Here is a 25,531-nt window from a genome sequence, read left to right as displayed (position 1 = left end):
TGATTCTCACAAAAGTCTGTAGACATGTTATTTGTTGGGGATTTTACTTCAGGGCCAAAATGTGTTTGTTCGCAGACATCATTGTTCACATCTGACTTACACCTGGTCTAGTTTTTGCTTATGATCGTTTACAGTTTGTATTTGTTTACTGTCCTGTCCTCTAAGAGCCAACCATACAGTATGTCTGACGCAGGCTTTCACTATAAACGTATTGATGAGAAGACAACCTCTGAAATACATCAGAACAGAATGGCACCAAGATACACTCTCAGTAAACACTGCTTTGTACTCAGATGACAGATGTCAGTCAGGAGAACAACAAGACATGTACAACCAAACACCAAGCGTCATGCGGTTGTCTGGAGTTCCGTAAAGTTGACTTGATCGTTGAAGTGATGATTTAGTTTAACTCTCTACCTTTCTTTATTCTGTCTTTCTCGCTCAGACACAAGAGGCATGTGGCAGGGTCTACAGTCAATCACGGACTACAAGATGAAATCCAGCCCAGTCACGGACCAGGATGTCTTGCTCCCAGGCAGACTAAATAACTTTTTGCACGCTTTGAGGACAATACAGTGCCACTGACACGGCCTGCAACGGAAACATGCGGTCTCTCCTTCACTGCAGCCGAGGTGAGTAAGACATTTAAACGTGTTAACCCTCGCAAGGCTGCAGGCCCAGACGGCATCCCCAGCCGCGCCCTCAGAGCATGCGCAGACCAGCTGGCCGGTGTGTTTACGGACATATTCAATCAATCCCTATACCAGTCTGCTGTTCCCACATGCTTCAAGAGGGCCACCATTGTTCCTGTTCCCAAGAAAGCTAAGGTAACTGAGCTAAACGACTACCGCCCGTAGCACTCACTTCCGTCATCATGAAGTGCTTTGAGTGACTAGTCAAGGACCATATCACCTCCACCCTACCTGACACCCTAGACCCACTCCAATTTGCTTACCGCCCAAATAGGTCCACAGACGATGCAATCTCAACCACACTGCACACTGCCCTAACCCACCTGGACAAGAGGAATACCTATGTGAGAATGCTGTTCATCGACTACAGCTCTGGCATTCAACACCATAGTACCCTCCAAGCTCGTCATCAAGCTCGAGACCCTGGGTCTCGACCCCGCCCTGTGCAACTGGGTACTGGACTTCCTGACGGGCCGCCCCAGGTGGTGAGGGTAGGCAACAACATCTCCTTCCCGCTGATCCTCAACACGGGGCCCCACAAGGGTGCGTTCTGAGCCCTCTCCTGTACTCCCTGTTCACCCACGACTGCGTGGCCACGCACGCCTCCAACTCAATCATCAAGTTTGCGGACGACACAACAGTGGTAGGCTTGATTACCAACAACGACGAGATGGCCTACAGGGAGGAGGTGAGGGCCCTCGGAGTGTGGTGTCAGGAAAATAACCTCACACTCAACGTCAACAAAACTAAGGAGATGATTGTGGACTTCAGGAAACAGCAGAGGGAACACCCCCTATCCACATCGATGGAACAGTAGTGGAGAGGGTAGCTAGTTTTAAGTTCCTCGGCATACACATCACAGACAAACTGAATTGGTCCACTCACACTGACAGCGTCGTGAAGAAGGCGCAGCAGCGCCTATTCAACCTCAGGAGGCTGAAGAAATTCGGCTTGTCACCAAAAGCACTCACAAACTTCTACAGATGCACAATCGAGAGCATCCTGGCGGGCTGTATCACCGCCTGGTACGGCAACTGCTCCGCCCTCAACCGTAAGGCTCTCCAGAGGGTAGTGAGGACTGCACAACGCATCACCGGGGGCAAACTACCTGCCCTCCATGACACCTACACCACCCGTTGTTACAGGAAGGCCATAAAGATCATCAAGGACATCAACCACCCGAACCACTGCCTGTTCACCCCGCTATCATCCAGAAGGCGAGGTCAGTACAGGTGCATCAAAGCTGGGACCGAGAGACTGAAAAACAGCTTCTATCTCAAGGCCATCAGACTGTTAAACAGCCACCACTAACATTGAGTGGCTGCTGCCAACACACTGTCATTGACACTGACCCAACTCCAGCCATTTTAATAATGGGAATTGATGGGAAATTATGTAAATATATCACTAGCCACTTTAAACAATGCTACCTTATATAATGTTACTTACCCTACATTATTCATCTCATATGCATATGTATATACTGTACTCTACATCATCGACTGCATCCTTATGTAACACATGTATCACTAGCCACTTTAACTATGCCACTTTGTTTACTTTGTCTACACACTCATCTCATATGTATATACTGTACTCGATACCATCTACTGTATGCTGCTCTGTACCATCACTCATTCATATATCCTTATGTACATGTTCCTTATCCCCTTACACTGTGTATAAGACAGTAGTTTTGGAATTGTTAGTTAGATTACTTGTTGGTTATCACTGCATTGTCGGAACTAGAAGCACAAGCATTTCGCTACACTCGCATTAACATCTGCTAACCATGTGTATGTGACAAATAAAATTTGATTTGATTTGATTTGATTTGGCCAATGCTAATAGGCATCCTTGGGACGTCCCTACCCTATACCCTAACCATAACCTTAATTAAACCCTACTCTTACCCTAAACCTAACCATAAACAAAATGCTTACCTAACCCTAACCTTAACCCTTACCTTAACCATTTTAAATGTAAACTTCAATGTGGTAGGGACATCCCAAGGATCCCGGAGAGCACAAACCATTCAACCAAACACCAATCACCATGCTGTTTAATTGGATGTTAGGGTGTTATGTTTTTCTTCAACTAACCTCTCTATCTCTTTCTGTTTCCCTTCTCTCCCCCTGTACCCTCATCCCCATCTCTTTCTCTCGTTCATTATTCTCAGAGCGACTCTCTAGCCTTGCTATAGTAGCGGGATAATTAGCCTCCATTGATCACAGGGGCCACCAAAAGCAGATTGATGAAAACCAGCTCTGACAACACTAATTCTGCGAGCCATCAGCCAGAGAGTCCCAACTCCCACACAGATGACAAACTCTCACAAACCTCCAGCCGATGACTCCCATCTCCTGATCTGCTATCGACAGGACCTGCATCTCAAATGACATCCTATTCCCTATATACTGTAGTCCACTACTTCTGAAGTGCCCTGGTCAACAGCAGTGGTCTACATAGGGAACCGGGTGCCATTTGGGACGCAGGCTCAGTGTGGGCATTATTAGGCTCCCATTATGATTTTAATCTCTCCTTTTTTAATAAAAGCCTGTGGATAAACATGGGTTGCAGAGCTGGTCGTCAATGCCAAGGCTTTGTTGTGGCAGGTATTAATGTTCAATTAGCTCTAATTGGCTTGTATAATTGGATATGAGGGACAAGATATTGGAGTGAAGATGGTTCAGGAGAGATAGTGGAGTCTCCGAGGTCCTTGTGTGAAAGTAATCTCATTCCTTGGCTAGATGGATAGATGATAGACGAAGAAATTGTTTTACTATTGCTAATTCCTATGATCTAATGGCAACTTGGTAATGTGATAGAAAATTACACATTTACCTGATTTGTTTGATATTAATAGTTTAATATTAATACTTAACAAATAGGAGGATAAATAGGAGGATATTTCTGTCCTGTTAGTGTCTGTGTTTTTATGGTCTCCCACTCTAGTTTCCTGCAGCAAATCTGGGCGTATGGTCACTAGAGATGGCTTGAGCTGACAAATGAGTTAAAGACTGCATTACATAGACAAGATGTGGTGGGTGTAACCGAGATAGAGATAGCCAGAAGGAGTTTAGAACAATTCCCCATTGTCTCTAAATCATAATTTCATCTGGGAAACTAAGCCAGGGTGGGGTTAAGACAATAACCCACGTGCAGATAACGACAGGATGAACCCAGAGTGGTTTATGATGCTCCTTGGTCTGCATGAGAGGTGTTGAACCAACCATGACTGAGCATTGTTAGTGTCAGCTATATATAGTACTCTGCATTTGTGTAAAGATTAGGTTACTCGGTCCAACACTCAAGGGTGGGGGTCAACCAACATCATTATTGCAATAATTCATCAATATTAAATAAAGATGATTGTTTGAAGAAATGAACAAATCTCCCTCAGTACTGAATTTCCACGACAGTAATCAAACCATCAGTATCGTCACCTGTCTTGCAAAGCAGCACCATATCCCGCTATTCGCTCTCTCCACTGGCTTCCAGTTGAAGCTCGCATCCGCTACAAGACCATGGTGCTTGCCTACGGAGCTGTGAGGGAAACGGCACCTCAGTACCTCCAGGCTCTGATCAGGCCCTACACCCAAACAAGGGCACTGCGTTCATCCACCTCTGGCCTGCTCGCCTCCCTACCACTGAGGAAGTACAGTTCCCGCTCAGCCCAGTCAAAACTGTTCGCTGCTCTGGCCCCCCAATGGTGGAACAAACTCCCACACGACGCCAGGACAGCGGAGTCAATCACCACCTTCCGGAGACACCTGAAACCCCACCTCTTTAAGGAATACCTAGGATAGGATAAGTAATCCTTCTCACCCCCCTTTAAGATTTAGATGCACTATTGTAAAGTGACTGTTCTACTGGATGTCATAAGGTGAATGCACCAATTTGTAAGTCGCTCTGGATAAGAGCGTCTGCTAAATGACTTAAATGTAAATGTAAATGATATCACCATTGATATATAACCAGGAACAGGAGTTTTCCCTGAGGTTCACCAGGTTACGTGGTCAGGTAGAAATCCTGGCCCGACATATAACTGTAAAAAACTCATAACTGCTACCAGTCCATGTGGTCACTTTCAGATGGAGGGAGAGAGTTCTGGACAAGCCTTGCTGAACAACACACTATGTATCTGGAAGACAGACTCAGCTCACACTGCAGAGAGAGTTCTGCTTAGTGAGTCTCTCTCCTCCACCCTGTCTCTCCATTTCCTCCTGGAAGAGTGTGAAGTAGATAAAGAAGGACAGGAGATACTCTCATCTTTCTCTATCTGTGGTGTTTCTATACTGTATGAGAGCTGCTCTCTCTCTCTCTCTCTCTCTCTCTATATATATATATATATATATATATATATTTAAATCTTATCCTTTATTATCTTGAATCAGTCTGCCTGTCTGTCTGTCTTACCCTATTTTTTCCACTTCTCTCTCTCACTTTCCCTCTCTGTTTTTCTCAATAATCAAAATCTTTGGATTTCCCCAGTGAGTGAAAGAGAGAGAGGAAGTAGGGTCTGGGCCTCCAGCGCTGGCTACGATGACCCATTTGGCAGCAGAGTGGGTCTACAGTATGTTCCAAATGACACTCTATTCCGTCTATAGTGCACTACTTTTGAGCCCTAGTCAATTCAACAACTATTCCACGTCAGTTCAGTGTAATTTCATTGAAATGATGCGGATACAACATTGATTCCACGAATGTGTGCCCAGTGGGATGGTGCCATTTGGCAGCATTGCAGTCTCAGCAGAAGCTGGATTTGCCTGGCGACGCAGGCCCAGATCCAGCATTGAGATGGCAGACATATGCTGCTGGGACTGTTGTTTTCACCCAACTCCACACCTAGTCATACACACTATACTGCAGCCAGCTATAGTCTGCAAAGGAACAGCATTAGATGACTACTTTTTCTAAAGGTATGAATGGAATGACTTGTTCTCTCGAGGCCACACAGTATCATTTGAAGATATTTGTGGTTTGGGTTAGATCTGACAGTTTTAAATTGTGTGATATCTGCAGAAATAACTGTGGTATGATTGACAACGTAGAATTATATAAGGTCGCAGTAAAAGACCAGTTCTGCCACTCAGGTTAAGTCCTAATTATCTCTCCTTCCTCCCAAAGTGTGCACTTGCTCACTTCCCTTCACTGATTTGAATGGAAATTCACCTATCCCTATCCAATGCTTTGTGGGAAGATACAGTATGTGGGAAGTAGTGAACAAGTGCACAGTTCAAGAGAAAGGAGATATTATAGGGATCACCCTCAGAGTCGTATGATTTCACATTATGTTCTGTGCTCTTCATATTCCAGGCCTAGTGCCAGTAAGCAGTGGATGTTTCATTTTTCAAACTTCCAAATGTCTTTCACTGCTCGGATTAGGACCTCCTCTTTAGGGAAATGCCATGGTAACGGCCCTGGCAAAAGCTGACTGATCCTCAAACACAAACACACATTTTCAAAGATACATGTTCGCACACTCTGGGAAACACACATATACCCACACACTGCAATACACACTGTGACACCACCACCCACTCATTAGCACTGCGACACACACACACACACTCTCCACCCCCACCCGCACTGCAACACACAATGCACGACACCCTACCGGAATCAGGCGATTGACTTCTCCCTCATGGCCTGGGGCCTCACCGGGCAGAATAATAATCCGATCACACAACAGGTCGAACTTTATTATCCGCCACTCAGCACCAGCTGAAGGAAGAGACACCACCAGCTAGAGAGAGGAAAAAGGGAGAGGGTGAAGAAGAAAGAGGGGGAAGCTATTCTTTAAAACTTTCTTTCCAGCAGCGTTGACATGATGACAGTTCCCTTGGGTGGGGCAGTGGATGAAAGCTTTTCATAGAGGGGATAGCTGGATCCTTTCTCCATTGGATGGTTTTACTCATTTTGCCTCGTGCTACAGGTGTAAAGGTATAAGGAAGGGACCCTGATCACCTGACAAGGGACATTAAGACTTCAGATACAGGTATGCTGCAGATCCTTCTCCATCCTCCTTCTCCTCACAGAGCTCTGAGTTAACTCCAGGAAGAGTAGCTGCTGCTTCAGCTGCTTCAGCTAATGGGGATCCTAAGAAACTACTAAAACTACTAGTTAAGGTTGAATACTGTCAGATACAGATGCCTAGTAAAGTATTTAAAGTAAAGTATGTACTGTATACCAGGATGAGTACTATACACTCTTAGAAAAAGGTTTCCAAAAGGGTTTTCTTTGGCTCTCCCTGTAGGATAACCCTTTTTGGTTCCAGGTAAAAACCCTTTTTGGTTCCAGGTAGAACCATTTTCTGTTCTATTTAGAACCCTCTGGGGAAAGGTTCTACATGGAACCCACAACATTTCTAGTTGGAACCAAAAGGGTTCTACCTGTAACCAATAAGGGGTCTTCAAATGATTATCCTATGGCGACAGTCAAAGAACCAAAGAAGGTTCTAGATATAACCTTTGTTTGTAACAGTGTAGTATAATATAAAACATACCATACCAAGACATAACTTATGATGCCCCAAAGTTGCCTCTGGCTGTGACAAAATACAATTTATGGGCGTATAGAGTTTTCAGACAGTATCCGAAGATCACTTTGGTAATGGGACACTGAAATGACAAATGACGAGACTATGAGATCATACGTTCCAAACAAATGGTGTTTTCATCATTTCTCCTCTATTTTATCTGCTTATTTCACAATGTGGAGAACCATTCTTCTCCACAGCTCTTCTGGGATTTTGTTGGGTGTCTCCAATTCATCCAAAACACTAGTTTAATTGCAGGCGAATATTTCAATACAAAGCATTGTGCCAATAGCAGCTGTACTTCTCTCTAAATTATTAGTAGCAAGGTTACACAAAATAAGTATCTTTGAAATGGTCGTTTGAAAAAAAAAGGTTTTGGTCAACAGGGCAAATTGCCCATGAGAAAGAACTCCAAGATATGCCTAAATTGGTCATGAGCTAAAAAGCAAAGAGTTTTACATTTGAATAGGGAATAGAAAGTAAAATATGGGAAAGGGAATGAATATTCGCATATCTACACATATGTGATGTAGTAAGCAATTAAATACACTAAGAAAATATTTTTGCATTTGCTTTATAGACAGCCTTACATATGTCACAAGCATTAAATACATAGTGCATTACACATACAGACACACAGCACGTCACAAGCATTAAATACATAGTGCATTACACATACAGACACACAGCACGTCACAAGCATTAAATACATAGTGCATCATCTATCTATCTATCTATCTATCTATCTATCTATCTATCTATCTATCTATCTATCTATCTATATATATATATATCTATCTATAGGCTAGATAACTATTTATTTGTTTCTGTATCATACATCTACCATAAATTTACGAGTCAATGAGATTAATCTCTGTTGCTTCACAGCTCCACCTCATCTTCAGTTTCTCCTTCTCCCTGTGAAGTACACTGGTTAAGGACAAAAAGGACCAGACACACTAACCGAGGCTCAATTTGACCGTACATCATTTGACCACACATGGTGGACCGTACATAGTGGACCGTATAGGATTGTGAGGACCGGTGGTTCAACCTGAGTGAACTGTGGTCCAGTGAACCGTGGTTCCGCCCTATGGGGAAGACTGGTAAGAGCACAGTGGACCTCAACTCCCCGACAGAGGTCAAACAGGCAGTCCCATTCGAGGTCATGGAGATGGTGGCATCCCCGGATGGCGAGGAGAAGGAGGAAGTACTCCCTGACAGGGGCTCCTGGAAGGGCAAGTTTGACTTCCTGTTGTCATGCGTGGGCTACGCCATCGGCCTGGGGAACGTCTGGAGGTTCCCTTACCTGTGCGGCAAGAATGGAGGAGGTAAGATAAAACTGTTCGGGGAGGGAGGCCATTTTGGGCCTGGAGAGCCAAAACGGCGTCTGGGAGAAATCATTGTTACAGGCTTTGAAATAGTGAGATTTCAAGGGGTACATTTGGCTATCCATCTTATTTTGTTTTATGCAACCTGAGTGAGAGAAATTGTAAACATGTCATTATTACCATGATGATTATTTAATGACCGACCTTGATTTTTATTGATGAGGCTATTGTTAATAATGAAATTGCCATTAGGAAATATCTATATTTCAATACAATGTACTGTACACTGTGCTAGTATGCGGCATCATCTTTATGGACTATTGAGGTCACTTTCTGTGTTAGTGACCGAATAATTACAAAGACATTTTTCATGAGGACTAGATACATAACATCAAGAGTGTTAGTGTTCACAGAAACGTTCTTTTTTTGTAAAAGTGACAGTGTTTTTCGAGGTAAAACCGTGTTTGGGAAACACTGATGTAACGTATTGATACAGTATTGCACAGTCCCCTTGTTTTCATGCATAGTTCATTCTATTGATTTCTGTAGACCTCATATATTTCACTAGTTCCACCATATATCAGGGCTCAGGTCTATATGTAAGCATCTGCGTATGTTACTGTCTGTGTCCTACATCCAACTTCTCCTTTGGAGATCAATCGTTTTGAATTGAATTCAATATTGATATCCATTTAACCATTGCAGGAGTGTGCTTGTTTTGCACAGCAGCATGTCCCTGTGTGGGGAGTTTGGTTGTGTGCTCTGGATGATTTGTCAGCCAAGTTTACCATCAGAACTGAGTGGGTCATGTCATCCCACTGGGCACACAGTGGTTGACTCAGCATAGTTTCCACATCATTTCAATGAAATAACATTGAGCCAACGTGGAATAGACGCTGAATACATAGGACAGACTGCTAGTTTGTTAATCACATGTGATGATGGCCAAATCACACACTTCTGAAATCACCTATTTGTAATGATGTGCGCTGAGAGTCAGGAAGCAAGTTCAGGGAGTGAGTGTTTTAATAAATAAACACAACATAATACAAAAATGAGAAACATGACCAACGCACAGAACTGACACAGGAACAGAAACAATCATTCCTGGGGAAGGAACCAAAGGGAGTGACATATATAGGGAAGGTAATCAGGGAAGTGATGGAGTCCAGGTGAGACTGACAATGCGCAGGTGCGCGTAACGATGGTGACAGGTGTGCGCCATAACGAGCAGCCTTGTGACCTAGAGGCTGGAGAGGGAGCACACGTGACACTATCCATAAATCCACTATCTAAAACTGATTGAATACTGGCCATTTAGTGTCTTAACCACATCCGAGTCTCAATCCTTCAACCTTCTCTCGAAGTGGGCACTTGCACAACCCTCATGGTAAAAACTACAGGAGCCTGCCGAGGGGAGAACGTCTCATAATAATGGACGGAACAGAGCTAATGGAATGGAACCTGGAAACCATGGAAACCATGTGTTTGATGTATTTGATACCACTTCACTTATTCTGCTCCAGTCATGACCACAAGCCCGTTCTCCCCAATTAAGGTGCCACCAACCTTTTAAAAAAGCTGTCTCCAGCACAGGAGGTTGGTGGCACCCTGATTGGGGAGGGCGGGCTTGTGGTAATAGCTGGAGTGGAATAGGTGGAATGGTGTTCTTTCACACCTTCCTTGCCATTATTATGAGCCGTCTTCCCCTCAGCAGCCTCCTGTGGCTCCAGACAATGCTTACACCAATCCCATGCTTTTAAAATCCATGATAGTAAGTGTGCAAGTGCACAAGTTAGAGAAGGAATGAGAAAGGGGATGCAGACAGTAAGTAAAAGTGTAAACACAGATGAAAGAGGATTTATTTGGTGTACATGTGAAACACACGGTTCTGTTCTGACACACTGTGCCCTGGTCATGTGACAGGGGCTTTCCTGATCCCGTACTTTCTCACCCTGGTGTTTGCTGGTATACCTCTGTTCCTGTTGGAGACGTCACTGGGCCAGTTCACCTCGGTGGGGGGGCTGGGGGTGTGGACCAAACTAATGCCTATGATGAAAGGTGAGATGTGTTGAAAATCCCAAATCATATTGACAGATAGTCTAGGTAGGTGATTGATTGTTTGATTACATGAATTAGACAATTAAAGAATGCATATACATACGAATGCAACACGTGAAAAATCTTTGAGGAGTCAAGCTCATTGTAGTTCATATAACAATCCAACAGAATAGATATACACATATCCCAAAGACAAAATAATAGTTAGCTATAGCAGTTCCTAGTTAGTTAACTAATTGTTTATTAATACTGACCTCTATCTCTCCCTCCCCTACAGGCGTTGGTCTGGCCTCAGTGGTGCTCTCCTTCTGGCTCAACATCTACTACATTATCATCATCGCATGGGCCCTCTACTACCTCTTCAACTCCTTCAGAGAGGTAGGTGACATCACCACACTAAATTATCATCATTGCCTGGGCCCTCTACTACCTCTTCAACTCCTTCAGAGAGGTAGCCTGGGCCCTGACATCACCACACTAAATTATCATCATTGCCTGGGCCCTCTACTACCTCTTCAACTCCTTCAGAGAGGTAGGTGACATCACCACACTAAATGATCATCATTGCCTGGGCCCTCTACTACCTCTTCAACTCCTTCAGAGAGGTAGGTGACATCACCAAATGATCATCATTGATCACTAAAACTGATCATCATTGATCATCATTGCCTGGGCCCTCTACTACCTCTTCAACTCCTTCAGAGAGGTAGGTGACATCACCACACTAAATGATCATCATTGCCTGGGCCCTCTAACTACATCACCACACTAAATGATCATCATTGCCTGGGCCCTCTACTACTTCTACTCCTTCAAGAGAGGTAGGTGACTCCTTCAGAGAGGTAGGTGACATCACCACACTAAATGATCATCATTGCCTGGGCCCTCTACTACCTCTTCAACTCCTTCAGAGAGGTAGGTGACATCACCACACTAAATGATCATCATTGCCTGGGCCCTCTACTACCACTTCAACTCCTTCAGAGAGGTAAGTGACATCACTACACTAGAAAGCAGTAGGCCAGTCAAATCAAATCAACATTTACTGGTCACATGCACACGGTACAGTGAAATGCTTGCTAACTCTCCTCAACAATGCAGGAAAACATCTGTCCCAGATCTGTTCCTGCTGTCTTGCCAACTTTATTTTTACATTTTTTATTTCACCTTTATTTAACCAGGTAGGCCAGTTGAGAACAAGTTCTCATTTACAACTGCGACCTGGCCAAGATAAAGCAAAGCAGTGCGACAAAAACACAGAGTTACACATAAACAAATGTACAGCCAATAACACAAAATAAAGAAAAATTGAAAAATCTATGTACAATGTGTGCAAATGTAGAAGAGTAGGGAGGTATGCAATGAATAGGCCACAAAGGCAAAAATAATTACAATTAAGCATTAATACTGGAGTGATAGATGATGATGTGCAAGTAGAGATATTGGGGTGCAAAAGAGCAAGAGGTTAAGTAATAATATGGAGATGAGGTAGTTGGGTGTGCTATTTACAGATTGGCTGTGTACAGGTACAGTGATTTGTAAGCTGCTCAGACAGCTGATGCTTAAAGTTAGAGAGGGAGATATAAGACTCCAGCTACGGAGATTTTTGCAATTCGTTCCAGTCATTGGCAGCACAGAACTGGAAGGAAAGGCGGCCAAAGGAGGTGTTGGCTTTGGGGATGACCAGTGAAATATACCTGCTGGAGCGTGTGCTACGGGTGGGTGTTGCTATGGTGACCAGTGAGCTGAGATAAGGCGGGACTTTACCTAGCATAGACTTATAGATGACCTGAAGCCAGTGGGTTTGGCAACGAATATATAGCAAGGGCCAGCCAACGAGAGCATACAGGTCGCAGTGGTGGGTAGTATATGGGGCTTCAGTGACAAAACAAATGGCACTGTGAGGCTATTTTGTAAATGACATCGCCGAAGTCAAGGATCGGTAGGATAGTCAGGTTTACGAGGGTATGTTTGGCAGCATGAGGGAAGGAGGCTTTGTTGCGAAATAGGAAGCAGATTCTAGATTTAATTTTGGATTGGAGATAATTAATGTGAGTCTGGAAGGAGAGTTTACAGTCTAACCAGACACCTAGGTATTTATAGTTGCCCACATATTCTAACTTCAACGGGCATTGACTCCTATGATCATAGCCTGGTTCCATATCTGTTTGTGCCCTGTTGCCAACTCAGCAGAAAGCACAAACAAATCTGGAACCAGGCTATGGAATAAGCAGTCAATAAATTGAATAGTTTATTGTCCTTCAAGGAGTATATTCTTTGCTGTGACTTCATAGCTTAACTATGTGACCTGACCAGAAATCACTGTGTGTTGAATACGTTATAGACTATAATTAACAAATGCTCTAAGAAATACAATAGAGTTAGGCCTTAGTCAGACTTAGTCAATAGAGTTACTGAGTAGTTCACATCACCACTCTTCTCACACCAGACAGGAGCACAAAGAGATGGGTCAGGGGTGTGCGGAGAGAGAGAGAGAGAGAGAGAGAGAGAGAGAGAGAGAGAGAGAGAGAGAGAGAGAGAGAGAGAGAGAGAGAGAGAGAGGTAGAGAGAGAGAGAGAGAGAGAGAGAGAGAGAGAGAGAGAGAGAGAGAGAGAGAGGAGAGAGAGAGAGAGAGAGAGGTGGAGAGAGAGAGGAGAGAGAGAGAGAGAGAGAGAGAGAGAGAGAGAGAGAGAGAGAGAGAGAGAGAGAGAGAGAGAGAGAGAGAGAGAGAGAGAGAGAGAGAGAGAGAGAGAGAGAGAGAGAGAGAGAGAAAGAGAGAGAGAGAGAGAGAGAGAGAGAGAGAGAGAGAGAGGCTGGAGGTAGAGAGGGAGAGAGAGGAGAGGAGAGAGAGAGAGAGAGAGAGAGGAGAGAGAGAGAGAGAGAGAGAGAGAGAGAGAGAGAGAGAGAGAGAGAGAGAGAGAGAGAGAGAGAGAGAGAGAGAGAGAGAGAGAGAGAGAGAGAGAGAGAGAGAGAGAGAAGAGAAAGAGAGCTGGAGGTAGAAAGAGAGAGGGAGGGGAGAGGGAGGGAGACAGGAGAGAGAGAGAAGTCATCACTGAAATGAAGCAGACAATCTGAGACACTAAAGAGCTTTCCACTCAGAAGTGGTGAAGAAATACATATATGATGATGATGATGACCTGCGAACAGGAGATCAAATAAAATGGTTCTAAGCACAGAGTGTACCTGAGACTCCATTACGGGTTATTTCATCTCGGTTAACTGAGATGTCATTTGGTCCGTCAACGGGAGATTGGTGTTTTTAGTGGTTTGTAGTTTTTTACATATAGCTTACAGTAACATAAATGAATGAAAATGCTATTATGTTCTTTGGCCTTACCCAAGACCTTCATAAATATAACCAAAGGCTTGATTGAAGCAATAGTGCAGCAATTAGATACAAGGTGGAAAGACCTTTAGTTTCTACATGACAATGAAAACCCTGCATCCATTGACTTCAATTCAAATGACTCTATTTTCTTGTGAGGGAGCTTCTTGTGTGGAATGGTTCCTATGACAAACAAAAAGCACATACAAATAAATACAAGCAGGCAGTAGAGGACAGGACAAAGGTGACACGAGTTGCTCACTCCATCAAAAAACATCATAGATTCCTACCATAATTGCCTCCTGTGCCAGGCAGCTCTGAGCCTGGGGAGGAGGCTACTACCATACAGCATTGATTACTACCCTACTGTATGAGTTAAATAGCTCTCTGCTCTCCTCTGTTCTCCATTGTGCAATGGACAATGCTAATGCATGTTGGTGCTAGTTATGTCTGTCTGTCTGTCTGTCTGTCTGTCTGTCTGTCTGTCTGTCTGTCTGTCTGTCTGTCTGTCTGTCTGTCTGTCTGTCTGTCTGTCTGTCTGTCTGTCTGTCTGTCTGTCTGTCTGTCTGTCTGTCTGTCTGTCTGTCTTCCTCTTTGTCTGTTTTCCTCCCCCTCTGTCCCCATCTCCAACTCTCCATCTCCATCTCTCTCTCTCCCCCTCTGTCTCTCCATCTTCTGTCTTCCATCTTCTGTCTCCATTTCTGATTTCTCTCCATCTCCATCCTGTCTCTCTCTCCATCTCCCTCTCTCTCTGTCTCTCCATCTCCATCTCTCTCTCCATCTCCATCTTCTGTCTCTCCATCTCCATCTCCATCTCTCTCATCTCTCCATCTCCATCTCTCTCCATCCATCCTCCATCTCTCTCCATCTCCATCTCTGTCTCTCTCCATCTCCATCTCTCTCTCTCCATCTCCATCTCTCTCCATCTCCATCTCTGTCTCTCCATCTCCATCTCCATCTCTCTCCATCCATCTCCATCTCTCTCCATCTCCTCTCCATCTCTGTCTCTCCATCTCCATCTCCATCTCTCTCCATCTCCATCTCTCTCTCTCCATCTCTGTCTCTCCATCTCCATCTCTCTCCATCTCCATCTCTGTCTCTCCATCTCCATCTCTCTCCATCTCCATCTCCATCTCTCCATCTCCATCTCCATCCATCTCTCCATCTCCATCTCTGTCTCTCCATCTCATCTCTCCATCTCCATCTCTCTCCATCCATCTCTCTCCATCTCCATCTCCATCTCTCTCCATCTCCATCTCTCTCCATCCATCTCTGTCTCTCCATCTCTCTCCATCTCCATCTCTGTAGGATTTGCCGTGGGAGGGATGTGATAACCCGTGGAACACAGAGAAGTGTTTCTCCAACTACAGTTTGACAGACACTACCAACCTCACCAGTGCCGTCACTGAGTTCTGGGAGTACGTCAGATCATTTATTTTAACACTTGCATTGTGGGGTTTCTGAAGGTCTTTCATTTGACATCTAGCCTACATTAACATCAATTAATGAAAACACTATTATGTTCTTTGAACAAAAACATTCATATACTAATGACCTTCATAAATATAACCAAAGGCTTGTTTTCCCGATAGCATACATGACATGTATTTATTGGACTGTTAGAATGTTGATGTCCAAAAGACACGTCATTGGCTGGAAGTGGGGTCCTTGGAGGCCAGGCATTTCTAGTGCTTCTATCATTTTTCACTGAGTCATGTGAAAAGCATGGTGTCAAAGGTGGAAAATGTGTGTATGCATATTAAACGTGGGTGTGGGTGACCTGAGAGTGTTCATAACTGTTTGTTTTTGAGAATGTCCTGTCTGTCTGTATGGTGAAGTGATCACATGTGTGTGTATAACATGTCCAAAAGTATGTATGCATGTGTCTGTGTGATCCATGTGTGTGTGACTGCACTGATCGGTGTGTGTGTGACTGCACTGACCGGTATGTGTGTGTGTGTCTGCCAGGCGGAACATGCACCAGCTGTCCAGTGGTCTGGAGGAGCCTGGTGAGGTACGCTGGCCCCTGGCTGGAACTCTGGCTCTGTCCTGGATCCTGGTCTACTTCTCTATCTGGAAAGGAGTAGAGTGGACAGGGAAGGTAAGCCCTGCTCTTATTATTACTCTCTCTCTTTTTGCCTTCTCTCTTTCCTTTCGTGTCTATTCCTCTCTCTCTTTCCTTTCATGTCTCTTCCTCTCTCTCTTTCCTTTCATGTCTCTTCCTCTCTCTCTTTCCTTTCATGTCTCTTCCTCTCTCTCTTTTTGCCTTCTCTCTTTCCTTTCATGTCTCTTCCTCTCTCTCTTTTTGCCTTCTCTCTTTCCTTTCATGTCTCTTCCTCTCTCTCTTTTGCCTTCTCTCTTTCCTTTCATGTCTCTTCCTCTCTCTCTTTCCTTTCATGTCTCTTCCTCTCTCTCTTTCCTTTCATGTCTCTTCCTCTCTCTCTTTCCTTTCATGTCTCTTCCTCTCTCTCTTTCCTTTCATGTCTTCCTCTCTCTTTCCTTTCATGTCTCTTCCTCTCTCTCTTTCCTTTCATGTCTCTTCCTCTCTCTCTTTCCTTTCATGTCTATTCCTCTCTCTCTTTCCTTTCATGTCTCTTTCTCTCTCTTTCCTTTCATGTCTCTTTCTCTCTCTCTTTCCTTTCGTGTCTCTTCCTCTCTCTCTTTCCTTTCATGTCTCTTCCTCTCTCTCTCCTTTCATGTCTCTTCTCTCTTCCTTTCATGTCTCTTTCTCTCTCTCTTTCCTTTCATGTCTCTTCCTCTCTCTCTTTTTGCCTTCTCTCTTTCCTTTCATGTCTCTTCCTCTCTCTCTTTCCTTTCATGTCTCTTTCCTCTCTCTTTTTCCTTCTCTCTTTCCTTTCATGTCTATTCCTCTCTCTCTTTCCTTTCATGTCTCTTCCTCTCTCTCTTTTGCCTTCTCTCTTTCCTTTCATGTCTCTTCCTCTCTCTCTTTCCTTTCATGTCTCTTCCTCTCTCTCTTTTGCCTGTCTCTTCCTTTCATGTCTTTTTTCCTCTCTCTTTCCTTTCTGTCTCTTTCCTTTCATGTCTCCTTTCATGTCTCTTTCCTTTCATGTCTTTCCTTCTCTCTTTCCTTTCATGTCTCTTCCTCTCTCTCTTTCCTTTCATGTCTCTTCCTCTCTCTCTCTCCTTTCATTCTCTTCCTCTCTCTCTTTCCTTTCATGTCTCTTCCTCTCTCTCTTTCCTTTCATGTCTCTTCCTCTCTCTCTTTTGCCTTTCTCTCTTTCCTTTCATGTCTCTTCCTCTCTCTCTTTCCTTTCATGTCTCTTCCTCTCTCTCTTTTCCTTTCTCTCTCTCTTCCTTTCATGTCTCTTCCTCTCTCTCTTTTTGCCTTCTCTCTTTCCTTTCATGTCTCTTCCTCTCTCTCTTTTCCTTTCATGTCTCTTCCTCTCTCTCTCTTTGCCTTCTCTCTTTCCTTTCATGTCTCTTTGCCTCTCTCTCTTTCCTTTCTGTCTCTCTTTCCTTTCATGTCTCTTCTCTCTTTCCCTTTCATGTCTCTTCCTCTCTCTCTTTTTGCCTTCTCTCTTTCCTTTCATGTCTCTTTCTCTCTCTCTTTTTGCCTTCTCTCTTTCCTTTCATGTCTCTTCCTCTCTCTCTTTCCTTTCATGTCTCTTCCTCTCTCTCTTTTTGCCTTCTCTCTTTCCTTTCATGTCTCTTCCTCTCTCTCTTTCCTTTCATGTCTCTTCCTCTCTCTCTTTTTGCCTTCTCTCTTTCCTTTCATGTCTCTTCCTCTCTCTCTTTCCTTTCATGTCTCTTCTCTCTCTCTTTCCTTTCATGTCTCTTTCATGTCTCTTTCCTCTTCTCTTTCCTTTCATGTCTCTTCCTCTCTCTCTTTTGCCTTCTCTCTTTCCTTTCATGTCTCTTCCTCTCTCTCTTTCCTTTCATGTCTCTTCCTCTCTCTCTTTCCTTTCATGTCTCTTCCTCTCTCTCTTTCCTTTCATGTCTCTTCCTCTCTCTCTTTCCTTTCATGTCTCTTCCTCTCTCTCTTTTTGCCTTCTCTCTTTCCTTTCATGTCTCTTCCTCTCTCTCTTTCCTTTCATGTCTCTTTCTCTCTCTTTCCTTTCATGTCTCTTCCTCTCTTTCCTTTCATGTCTCTTCCTCTCTCTCTCTTTCCTTTCTGTCTCTTCCTCTCTCCTTCTTCTTTCCTTTCATGTCTCTTCCTCTCTCTCTTTCCTTTCATGTCTCTTCCTCTCTCTCTTTTTGCCTTTCTGTCTTTCCTTTCTGTCTCTTTCTCTCTCTCTTTTTTTCGCCTTCTCTCTTTCCTTTCATGTCTCTTCCTCTCTCTCTCTTTCCTTTCATGTCTCTTCCTCTCTCTCTCTTTGCCTTCTCTCTTTCCTTTCATGTCTCTTTCTCTCTCTCTTTTTGCCTTCTCTCTTTCCTTTCATGTCTCTTTCTCTCTCTCTTTCCTTTCATGTCTCTTCCTCTCTCTCTTTTTGCCTTCTCTCTTTCCTTTCATGTCTCTTCCTCTCTCTCTTTCCTTTCTCTTTCCTTTCATGTCTCTTCCTCTCTCTTTTCCTTTCATGTCTCTTCCTCTCTCTCTTTCCTTTCATGTCTCTTCCTCTCTCTCTTTTTGCCTTCTTCTTTCCTTTCATGTCTCTTCCTCTCTCTCTTTCCTTTCATGTCTCTTCCTCTCTCTCTTTTTGCCTTCTCTCTCTTTCCTTTCATGTCTCTTTCTCTCTCTCTTTTTGCCTTCTCTCTTTCCTTTCATGTCTCTTCCTCTCTCTCTTTCCTTTCATGTCTCTTCCTCTCTCTCTTTTCATGTCCTTCCTCTCTCTTTCCTTTCATGTCTCTTTCTCTCTTTCTCTGTCTTTCCTTCTCTCTTTTTCATGTCCTTTCATGTCTTTCCTTTCATGTCTCTTTCTCTCTCTATTTCCTTTCATGTCTCTTCCTCTCTCTCTCTTTGCCTTCTCTCTTTCCTTTCATGTCTCTTTCTCTCTCTTTTTGCCTTCTCTCTTTCCTTTCATGTCTCTTCCTCTCTCTCTTTCCTTTCATGTCTCTTCCTCTCTCTCTTTGCCTTCTCTCTTTCCTTTCATGTCTCTTCCTCTCTCTCTTTCCTTTCATGTCTCTTCCTCTCTCTCTTTTTTCATGTCTCTTCCTCTTTCCTTTCATGTCTCTTCCTCTCTCTTTTCCTTTCATGTCTCTTCCTCTCTCTCTTTTTGCCTTCTCTCTTTCCTTTCATGTCTCTTTCTCTCTCTTTTTTGCCTTCTCTCTTTCCTTTCATGTCTCTTCCTCTCTCTCTTTCCTTTCATGTCTCTTTCTCTCTCTCTTTTTGCCTTCTCTCTTTCCTTTCATGTCTCTTCCTCTCTCTCTTTCCTTTCATGTCTCTTCCTCTCTCTCTTTCCTTTCATGTCTCTTCCTCTCTCTCTTTTTGCCTTCTCTCTTTCCTTTCATGTCTCTTCCTCTCTCTCTTTCCTTTCATGTCTCTTCCTCTCTCTCTTTTTGCCTTCTCTCTTTCCTTTCATGTCTCTTTCTCTCTCTCTTCTTTGTCTCTTCCTCTCTTTTTCCCTTTCATGTCTCTTCCTCTCTCTCTTTCCTTTCATGTCTCTTTCTCTCTCTCTTTTTGCCTTCTCTCTTTCCTTTCATGTCTCTTCCTCTCTCTCTTTTTTCATGTCCTTCTCTCTCTTCCTTTCATGTCTCTTCCTCTCTCTCTTTCCTTTCATGTCTCTTCCTCTCTCTCTTTTTGCCTTCTCTCTTTCCTTTCATGTCTCTTCCTCTCTCTCTTTTTCCTTTCATGTCTCTTCCTCTCTCTCTCTTTCCTTTCATGTCTCTTCCTTTCTGTCTTTTCCTTCTCTCTTTCCTTTCATGTCTCTTCCTCTCTCTCTTTCCTTTCATGTCTCTTCCTCTCTCTCTTTTTGCCTTCTCTCTTTCCTTTCATGTCTCTTCCTCTCTCTCTTTCCTTTCATGTCTCTTCCTCTCTCTCTTTTGCCTTCTCTCTTTCCTTTCATGTCTCTTCTCTCTCTCTTTTGCCTTCTCTTTCCTTTCATGTCTTTCTTTCTCTCTCTTCTTCTTTCTGTCTCTTTTGCCTTCTCTCTTTCCTTTCATGTCTCTTCCTCTCTCTCTTTCCTTTCATGTCTCTTCCTCTCTCTCTTTTTTCCTTCTCTTCTTTCCTTTCATGTCTCTTCCTCTCTCTCTTTCCTTTCATGTCTCTTCCTCTCTCTCTTTTTGCCTTCTCTTTCCTTTCATGTCTCTTCCTCTCTCTCTTTCCTTTCATGTCTCTTTCTCTCTCTCTTTCCTTTTGCTCTTCTTCTCTCTTTCCTTTCATGTCTCTTCCTCTCTCTCTCTTTCCTTTCATGTCTCTTCCTCTCTCTCTTTTTCTTTCATGCTTCTCTCTTTCCTTTCATGTCTCTTCCTCTCTCTCTTTTTGCCTTCTCTCTTTCCTTTCATGTCTCTTCCTCTCTCTTTTTCCTTTCATGTCTCTTCCTCTCTCTCTTTCCTTTCATGTCTCTTCCTCTCTCTCTTTCCTTTCATGTCTCTTCCTCTCTCTCTTTCCTTTCATGTCTCTTCCTCTCTCTCTTTCCTTTCTTTCCTTTCTCTCTCTTTGCCTCTTTCCTTTCATGTCTCTTTCTCTCTCTCTTTCCTTTCATGTCCTTCTCTCTTTCCTTTCATGTCTCTTCCTCTCTCTCTTTCCTTTCATGTCTCTTCCTCTCTCTTTCCTTTCATGTCTCTTCCTCTCTCTCTTTCCTTTCATGTCTCTTCCTCTCTCTTTTTGCCTTCTCTCTTTCCTTTCATGTCTCTTCCTCTCTCTCTTTCCTTTCATGTCTCTTCCTCTCTCTCTTTTTTGCCTTCTCTCTTTCCTTTCATGTCTCTTTCTCTCTCTCTTTTGCCTTCTCTCTTTCCTTTCATGTCTCTTCCTCTCTCTCTTTCCTTTCATGTCTCTTCCTCTCTCTCTTTTTGCCTTCTCTCTTTCCTTTCATGTCTCTTTCTCTCTCTTTTTTCATGTCTCTTCTCTCTCTTTTCCTTTCATGTCTCTTCCTCTCTCTCTTTCCTTTCATGTCTCTTCCTCTCTCTCTTTTGCCTTCTCTCTTTCCTTTCATGTCTCTTCCTCTCTCTCTTTCCTTTCATGTCTCTTCCTCTCTCTCTTTCCTTTCATGTCTCTTCCTCTCTCTCTTTTGCCTTTCTCTTTCCTTTCATGTCTCTTCTCTCTCTTTCTTTCATGTTTTCCTTCTCTCTTTCCTTTCATGTCTCTTTCTCTCTCTCTTTTTGCCTTCTCTCTTTCCTTTCATGTCTCTTCCTCTCTCTCTTTCCTTTCATGTCTCTTCCTCTCTCTCTTTCCTTTCATGTCTCTTCCTCTCTCTCTTTCCTTTCATGTCTCTTTCTCTCTCTCTTTCCTTTCATGTCTCTTCCTCTCTCTCTCTTCCCTTCTCTCTTTCCTTTCATGTCTCTTCCTCTCTCTCTTTCCTTTCATGTCTATTCCTCTCTCTCTTTCCTTTCATGTCTCTTTCTCTCTCTCTTTCCTTTCATGTCTCTTTCTCTCTCTCTTTTTGCCTTCTCTCTTTCCTTTCATGTCTCTTCCTCTCTCTCTTTCCTTTCATGTCTCTTCCTCTCTCTTTCTTTTTCCTTCTCTCTTTCCTTTCATGTCTCTTTCTCTCTCTCTTTTGCCTTCTCTCTTTCCTTTCATGTCTCTTCCTCTCTCTCTTTCCTTTCATGTCTCTTCCTCTCTCTTTTTGCCTTCTCTCTTTCCTTTCATGTCTCTTCCTCTCTCTCTTTTCCTTTCATGTCTCTTCCTCTCTCTCTTTCCTTTCATGTCTCTTCCTCTCTCTCTTTTTTTCTCTTCCTTCTCTCTTTCCTTTCATGTCTCTTCCTCTCTCTCTCTTTCCTTTCATGTCTCTTCCTCTCTCTCTTTTGCCTTTCTCTTTCCTTTCATGTCTCTTCCTCTCTCTCTTTCCTTTCATGTCTCTTCCTCTCTCTCTCTCTTTTCCTTTCATGTCTCTTCCTCTCTCTTTTTGCCTTTCTCTGCCTTTCTGTCTCTTTTTCTCTTTCCTTTCTGTCTCTTCCTTCTCTCTTTCCTTTCATGTCTCTTCCTCTCTCTTTTTGCCTTCTCTCTTTCCTTTCATGTCTCTTCCTCTCTCTCTTTCCTTTCATGCCTCTTCTTCTCTCTCTTTTTGCCTTCTCTCTTTCCTTTCATGTCTCTTCCTCTCTCTCTTTCCTTTCATGTCTCTTCTTCTCTCTTGCCTCTTTTGCCTTCTCTCTTTCCTTTCATGTCTCTTCCTCTCTCTCTTTCCTTTCATGCCTCTTCTTCTCTCTTTTTGTCTCTTTCTTCTCTCTTTCCTTTCATGTCTCTTCCTCTCTCTCTTTCCTTTCATGTCTCTTCCTCTCTCTCTTTTTGCCTTCTCTCTTTCCTTTCATGTCTCTTCCTCTCTCTCTTTCCTTTCATGTCTCTTCCTCTCTCTCTTTTTGCCTTCTCTCTTTCCTTTCATGTCTCTTTCTCTCTCTCTTTCCTTTCATGTCTCTTCCTCTCTCTCTTTTTGCCTTCTCTCTTTCCTTTCATGTCTCTTTCTCTCTCTCTTTTTGCCTTCTCTCTTTCCTTTCATGTCTCTTCCTCTCTCTCTCTTTCCTTTCATGTCTCTTCCTCTCTCTCTCTTTGCCTTCTCTCTTTCCTTTCATGTCTCTTTCTCTCTCTCTTTTTGCCTTCTCTCTTTCCTTTCATGTCTCTTCCTCTCTCTCTTTCCTTTCATGTCTCTTTCTCTCTCTCTTTTTGCCTTCTCTCTTTCCTTTCATGTCTCTTCCTCTCTCTTTTTGCCTTCTCTCTTTCCTTTCATGTCTCTTCTCCTCTCTTTTCTCTCTCTCTTTCCTTTCATGTCTCTTCCTCTCTCTCTTTTTGCCTTCTCTCTTTCCTTTCATTCTCATGTCTCTCTCTCTCTTTTCCTTTCTGTCTCTTTCTCTCTTTTCATGTCTCTTCCTCTCTCTCTTTCCTTTCATGTCTCTTCCTCTCTCTCTTTTTGCCTTCTCTCTTTCCTTTCATGTCTCTTCCTCTCTCTCTTTTTTCATGCCTTCTCTCTTTTTCCTTTCATGTCTCTTCCTCTCTCTCTTTCCTTTCATGTCTCTCTTCCTCTCTCTTTTTTGCCTTCTCTCTTTCCTTTCATGTCTCTTCCTCTCTCTCTTTGCCTTCTCTCTTTCCTTTCATGTCTCTTCCTCTCTCTTTTCCTTTCATGTCTCTTCCTCTCTCTCTTTCCTTTCATGTCTCTTCCTCTCTCTCTTTTTGCCTTCTCTCTTTCCTTTCATGTCTCTTCCTCTCTCTCTTTTTTCATGCCTTCTCTCTTTCCTTTCATGTCTCTTCCTCTCTTCATGTCTTTTCTCTCTTTTCCTTTCATGTCTCTTCCTCTCTCTCTTTTGCCTTCTCTCTTTCCTTTCATGTCTCTTCCTCTCTCTCTTTTTGCCTTCTCTCTTTCCTTTCATGTCTCTTCCTCTCTCTCTTTCCTTTCATGTCTCTTCCTCTCTCTCTTTCCTTTCATGTCTCTTCCTCTCTCTCTTTCCTTTCATGTCTCTTCCTCTCTCTCTTTCCTTTCATGTCTCTTTTTTTCTTTTTTCTTCCTTCTCTCTTTCCTTTCATGTCCTTCTCTCTTTCCTTTCATGTCTCTTCCTTCTCTCTTTCCTTTCATGTCTCTTCCTCTCTCTCTCTTTTTGCCTTCTCTCTTTCCTTTCATGTCTCTTTCTCTCTCTCTTTTTGCCATCTCTCTTTCCTTTCATGTCTCTTCCTCTCTCTCTTTCCTTTCATGTCTCTTCCTCTCTCTTTTTGCCTTCTCTCTTTCCTTTCATGTCTCTTCCTCTCTCTCTCTTTCCTTTCATGTCTCTTCCTCTCTCTCTCTTTCCTTTCATGTCTCTTCCTCTCTCTCTTTTTGCCTTCTCTCTTTCTTTTCATGTCTCTTCCTCTCTCTCTTTCCTTTCATGTCTCTTCCTCTCTCTCTTTTTGCCTTCTCTCTTTCATTTCATGCCTCTTCTTCTCTCTCTTTTTGCCTTCTCTCTTTCCTTTCATGTCTCTTCCTCTCTCTTTTTGCCTTCTCTCTTTCCTTTCATGTCTCTTCCTCTCTCTCTTTCCTTTCATGCCTTCTCTCTTTCCTTTCTCTCTTTTTCTCCTTCTCTCTTTTCCTTTCATGTCTCTTCCTCTCTCTCTTTCCTTTCATGCCTCTTCTTCTCTCTCTTTTTGCCTTCTCTCTTTCCTTTCATGTCTCTTCCTCTCTCTCTTTCCTTTCATGCCTCTTCTTCTCTCTCTTTTTGCCTTCTCTCTTTCCTTTCATGTCTCTTCCTCTCTCTCTTTCCTTTCATGTCTCTTCCTCTCTCTCTTTTTCATGTCTTCTCTCTTTCCTTTCATGTCTCTTTCTCTTTCTCTTTTGCCTTCTCTCTTTTTCCTTTCATGTCTCTTCCTCTCTCTCTTTCCTTTCATGTCTCTTCTCTCTCTCTTTTTGCCTTCTCTCTTTCCTTTCATGTCTCTTCCTCTCTCTCTTTCCTTTCATGTCTCTTCCTCTCTCTCTTTCCTTTCTCTCCTTCTCTCTTTCCTTTCATGTCTCTTCCTCTCTCTCTTTTTGCCTTCTCTCTTTCCTTTCAAGCCTTCTTCTTCTCTCTGTCTTTTCCTTCTCTCTTTCCTTTCATGTCTCTTCCTCTCTCTCTTTCCTTTCATGTCTCTTCCTCTCTCTCTTTTTGCCTTCTCTCTTTCCTTTCATGTCTCTTCCTCTCTCTCTTTTTGCCTTCTCTCTTTCATTTCATGCCTCTTCTTCTCTCTCTTTTTGCCTTCTCTCTTTCCTTTCATGTCTCTTCTTCCTCTCTCTTTTTGCCTTCTCTCTTTCCTTTCATGTCTCTTCCTCTCTCTCTTTCCTTTCATGCCTCTTCTTCTCTCTCTTTTTGCCTTCTCTCTTTCCTTTCATGTCTCTTCCTCTCTCTCTTTCCTTTCATGTCTCTTCCTCTCTCTCTTTCCTTTCATGCCTCTTCTTCTCTCTCTTTTTGCCTTCTCTCTTTCCTTTCATGTCTCTTCCTCTCTCTCTTTCCTTTCATGCCTCTTCTTCTCTCTCTTTTTGCCTTCTCTCTTTCCTTTCATGTCTCTTCCTCTCTCTCTTTCCTTTCATGCCTCTTCTTCTCTCTCTTTTTGCCTTCTCTCTTTCCTTTCATGTCTCTTCCTCTCTCTCTTTCCTTTCATGTCTCTTTCTCTCTCTCTTTTTGCCTTCTCTCTTTCTTTTCATGTCTCTTCCTCTCTCTTTTTGCCTTCTCTCTTTCCTTTCATGTCTCTTCCTCTCTCTGTTTGCCTTCTCTCTTTCCTTTCATGTCTCTTCCTCTCTCTCTTTCCTTTCATGTCTCTTCCTCTCTCTCTTTTTTCATGCCATCTCTCTTTTTCCTTTCATGTCTCTTCCTCTCTCTCTTTCCTTTCATGTCTCTTCCTCTCTCTCTTTTTGCCTTCTCTCTTTTTCCTTTCATGTCTCTTCCTCTCTCTCTTTTGCCTTCTCTCTTTCCTTTCATGTCTCTTCCTCTCTCTCTTTTTTTCATGTCTCTTCTCTCTTTCCTTTCATGTCTCTTCCTCTCTCTCTTTTCCTTTCATCTCTTCTTTCCTTTCCTTTCATGTCTCTTCCTCTCTCTCTTT

General features: G+C 43.2%; 1 protein-coding gene across 1 annotated transcript; it reads left to right on the top strand.

Moving 5' to 3' along the window:
* Positions 1-6,193: 6,193 nt before the first annotated feature.
* LOC124025556 (sodium- and chloride-dependent GABA transporter 1-like) lies at positions 6,194-16,051 on the top strand (the record flags this gene model as incomplete). The annotated part of the gene is made up of 6 exons (XM_046338944.1): positions 6,194-6,693; positions 8,122-8,564; positions 10,491-10,625; positions 10,903-11,003; positions 15,259-15,368; positions 15,919-16,051. Coding segments are annotated over exons 2-6 (717 nt in total), but the record flags the coding sequence as incomplete, so codon positions are not given.
* Positions 16,052-25,531: the final 9,480 nt, after the last annotated feature.

This window comes from Oncorhynchus gorbuscha, unplaced genomic scaffold, assembly GCF_021184085.1.
Source record: "Oncorhynchus gorbuscha isolate QuinsamMale2020 ecotype Even-year unplaced genomic scaffold, OgorEven_v1.0 Un_scaffold_2286, whole genome shotgun sequence".
In the NCBI taxonomy this organism is placed as follows: Eukaryota; Metazoa; Chordata; class Actinopteri; order Salmoniformes; family Salmonidae; genus Oncorhynchus; species Oncorhynchus gorbuscha.
Note: the sequence above shows the minus strand (reverse complement) of the source record. Positions and strands in the feature narration are given on the sequence as shown.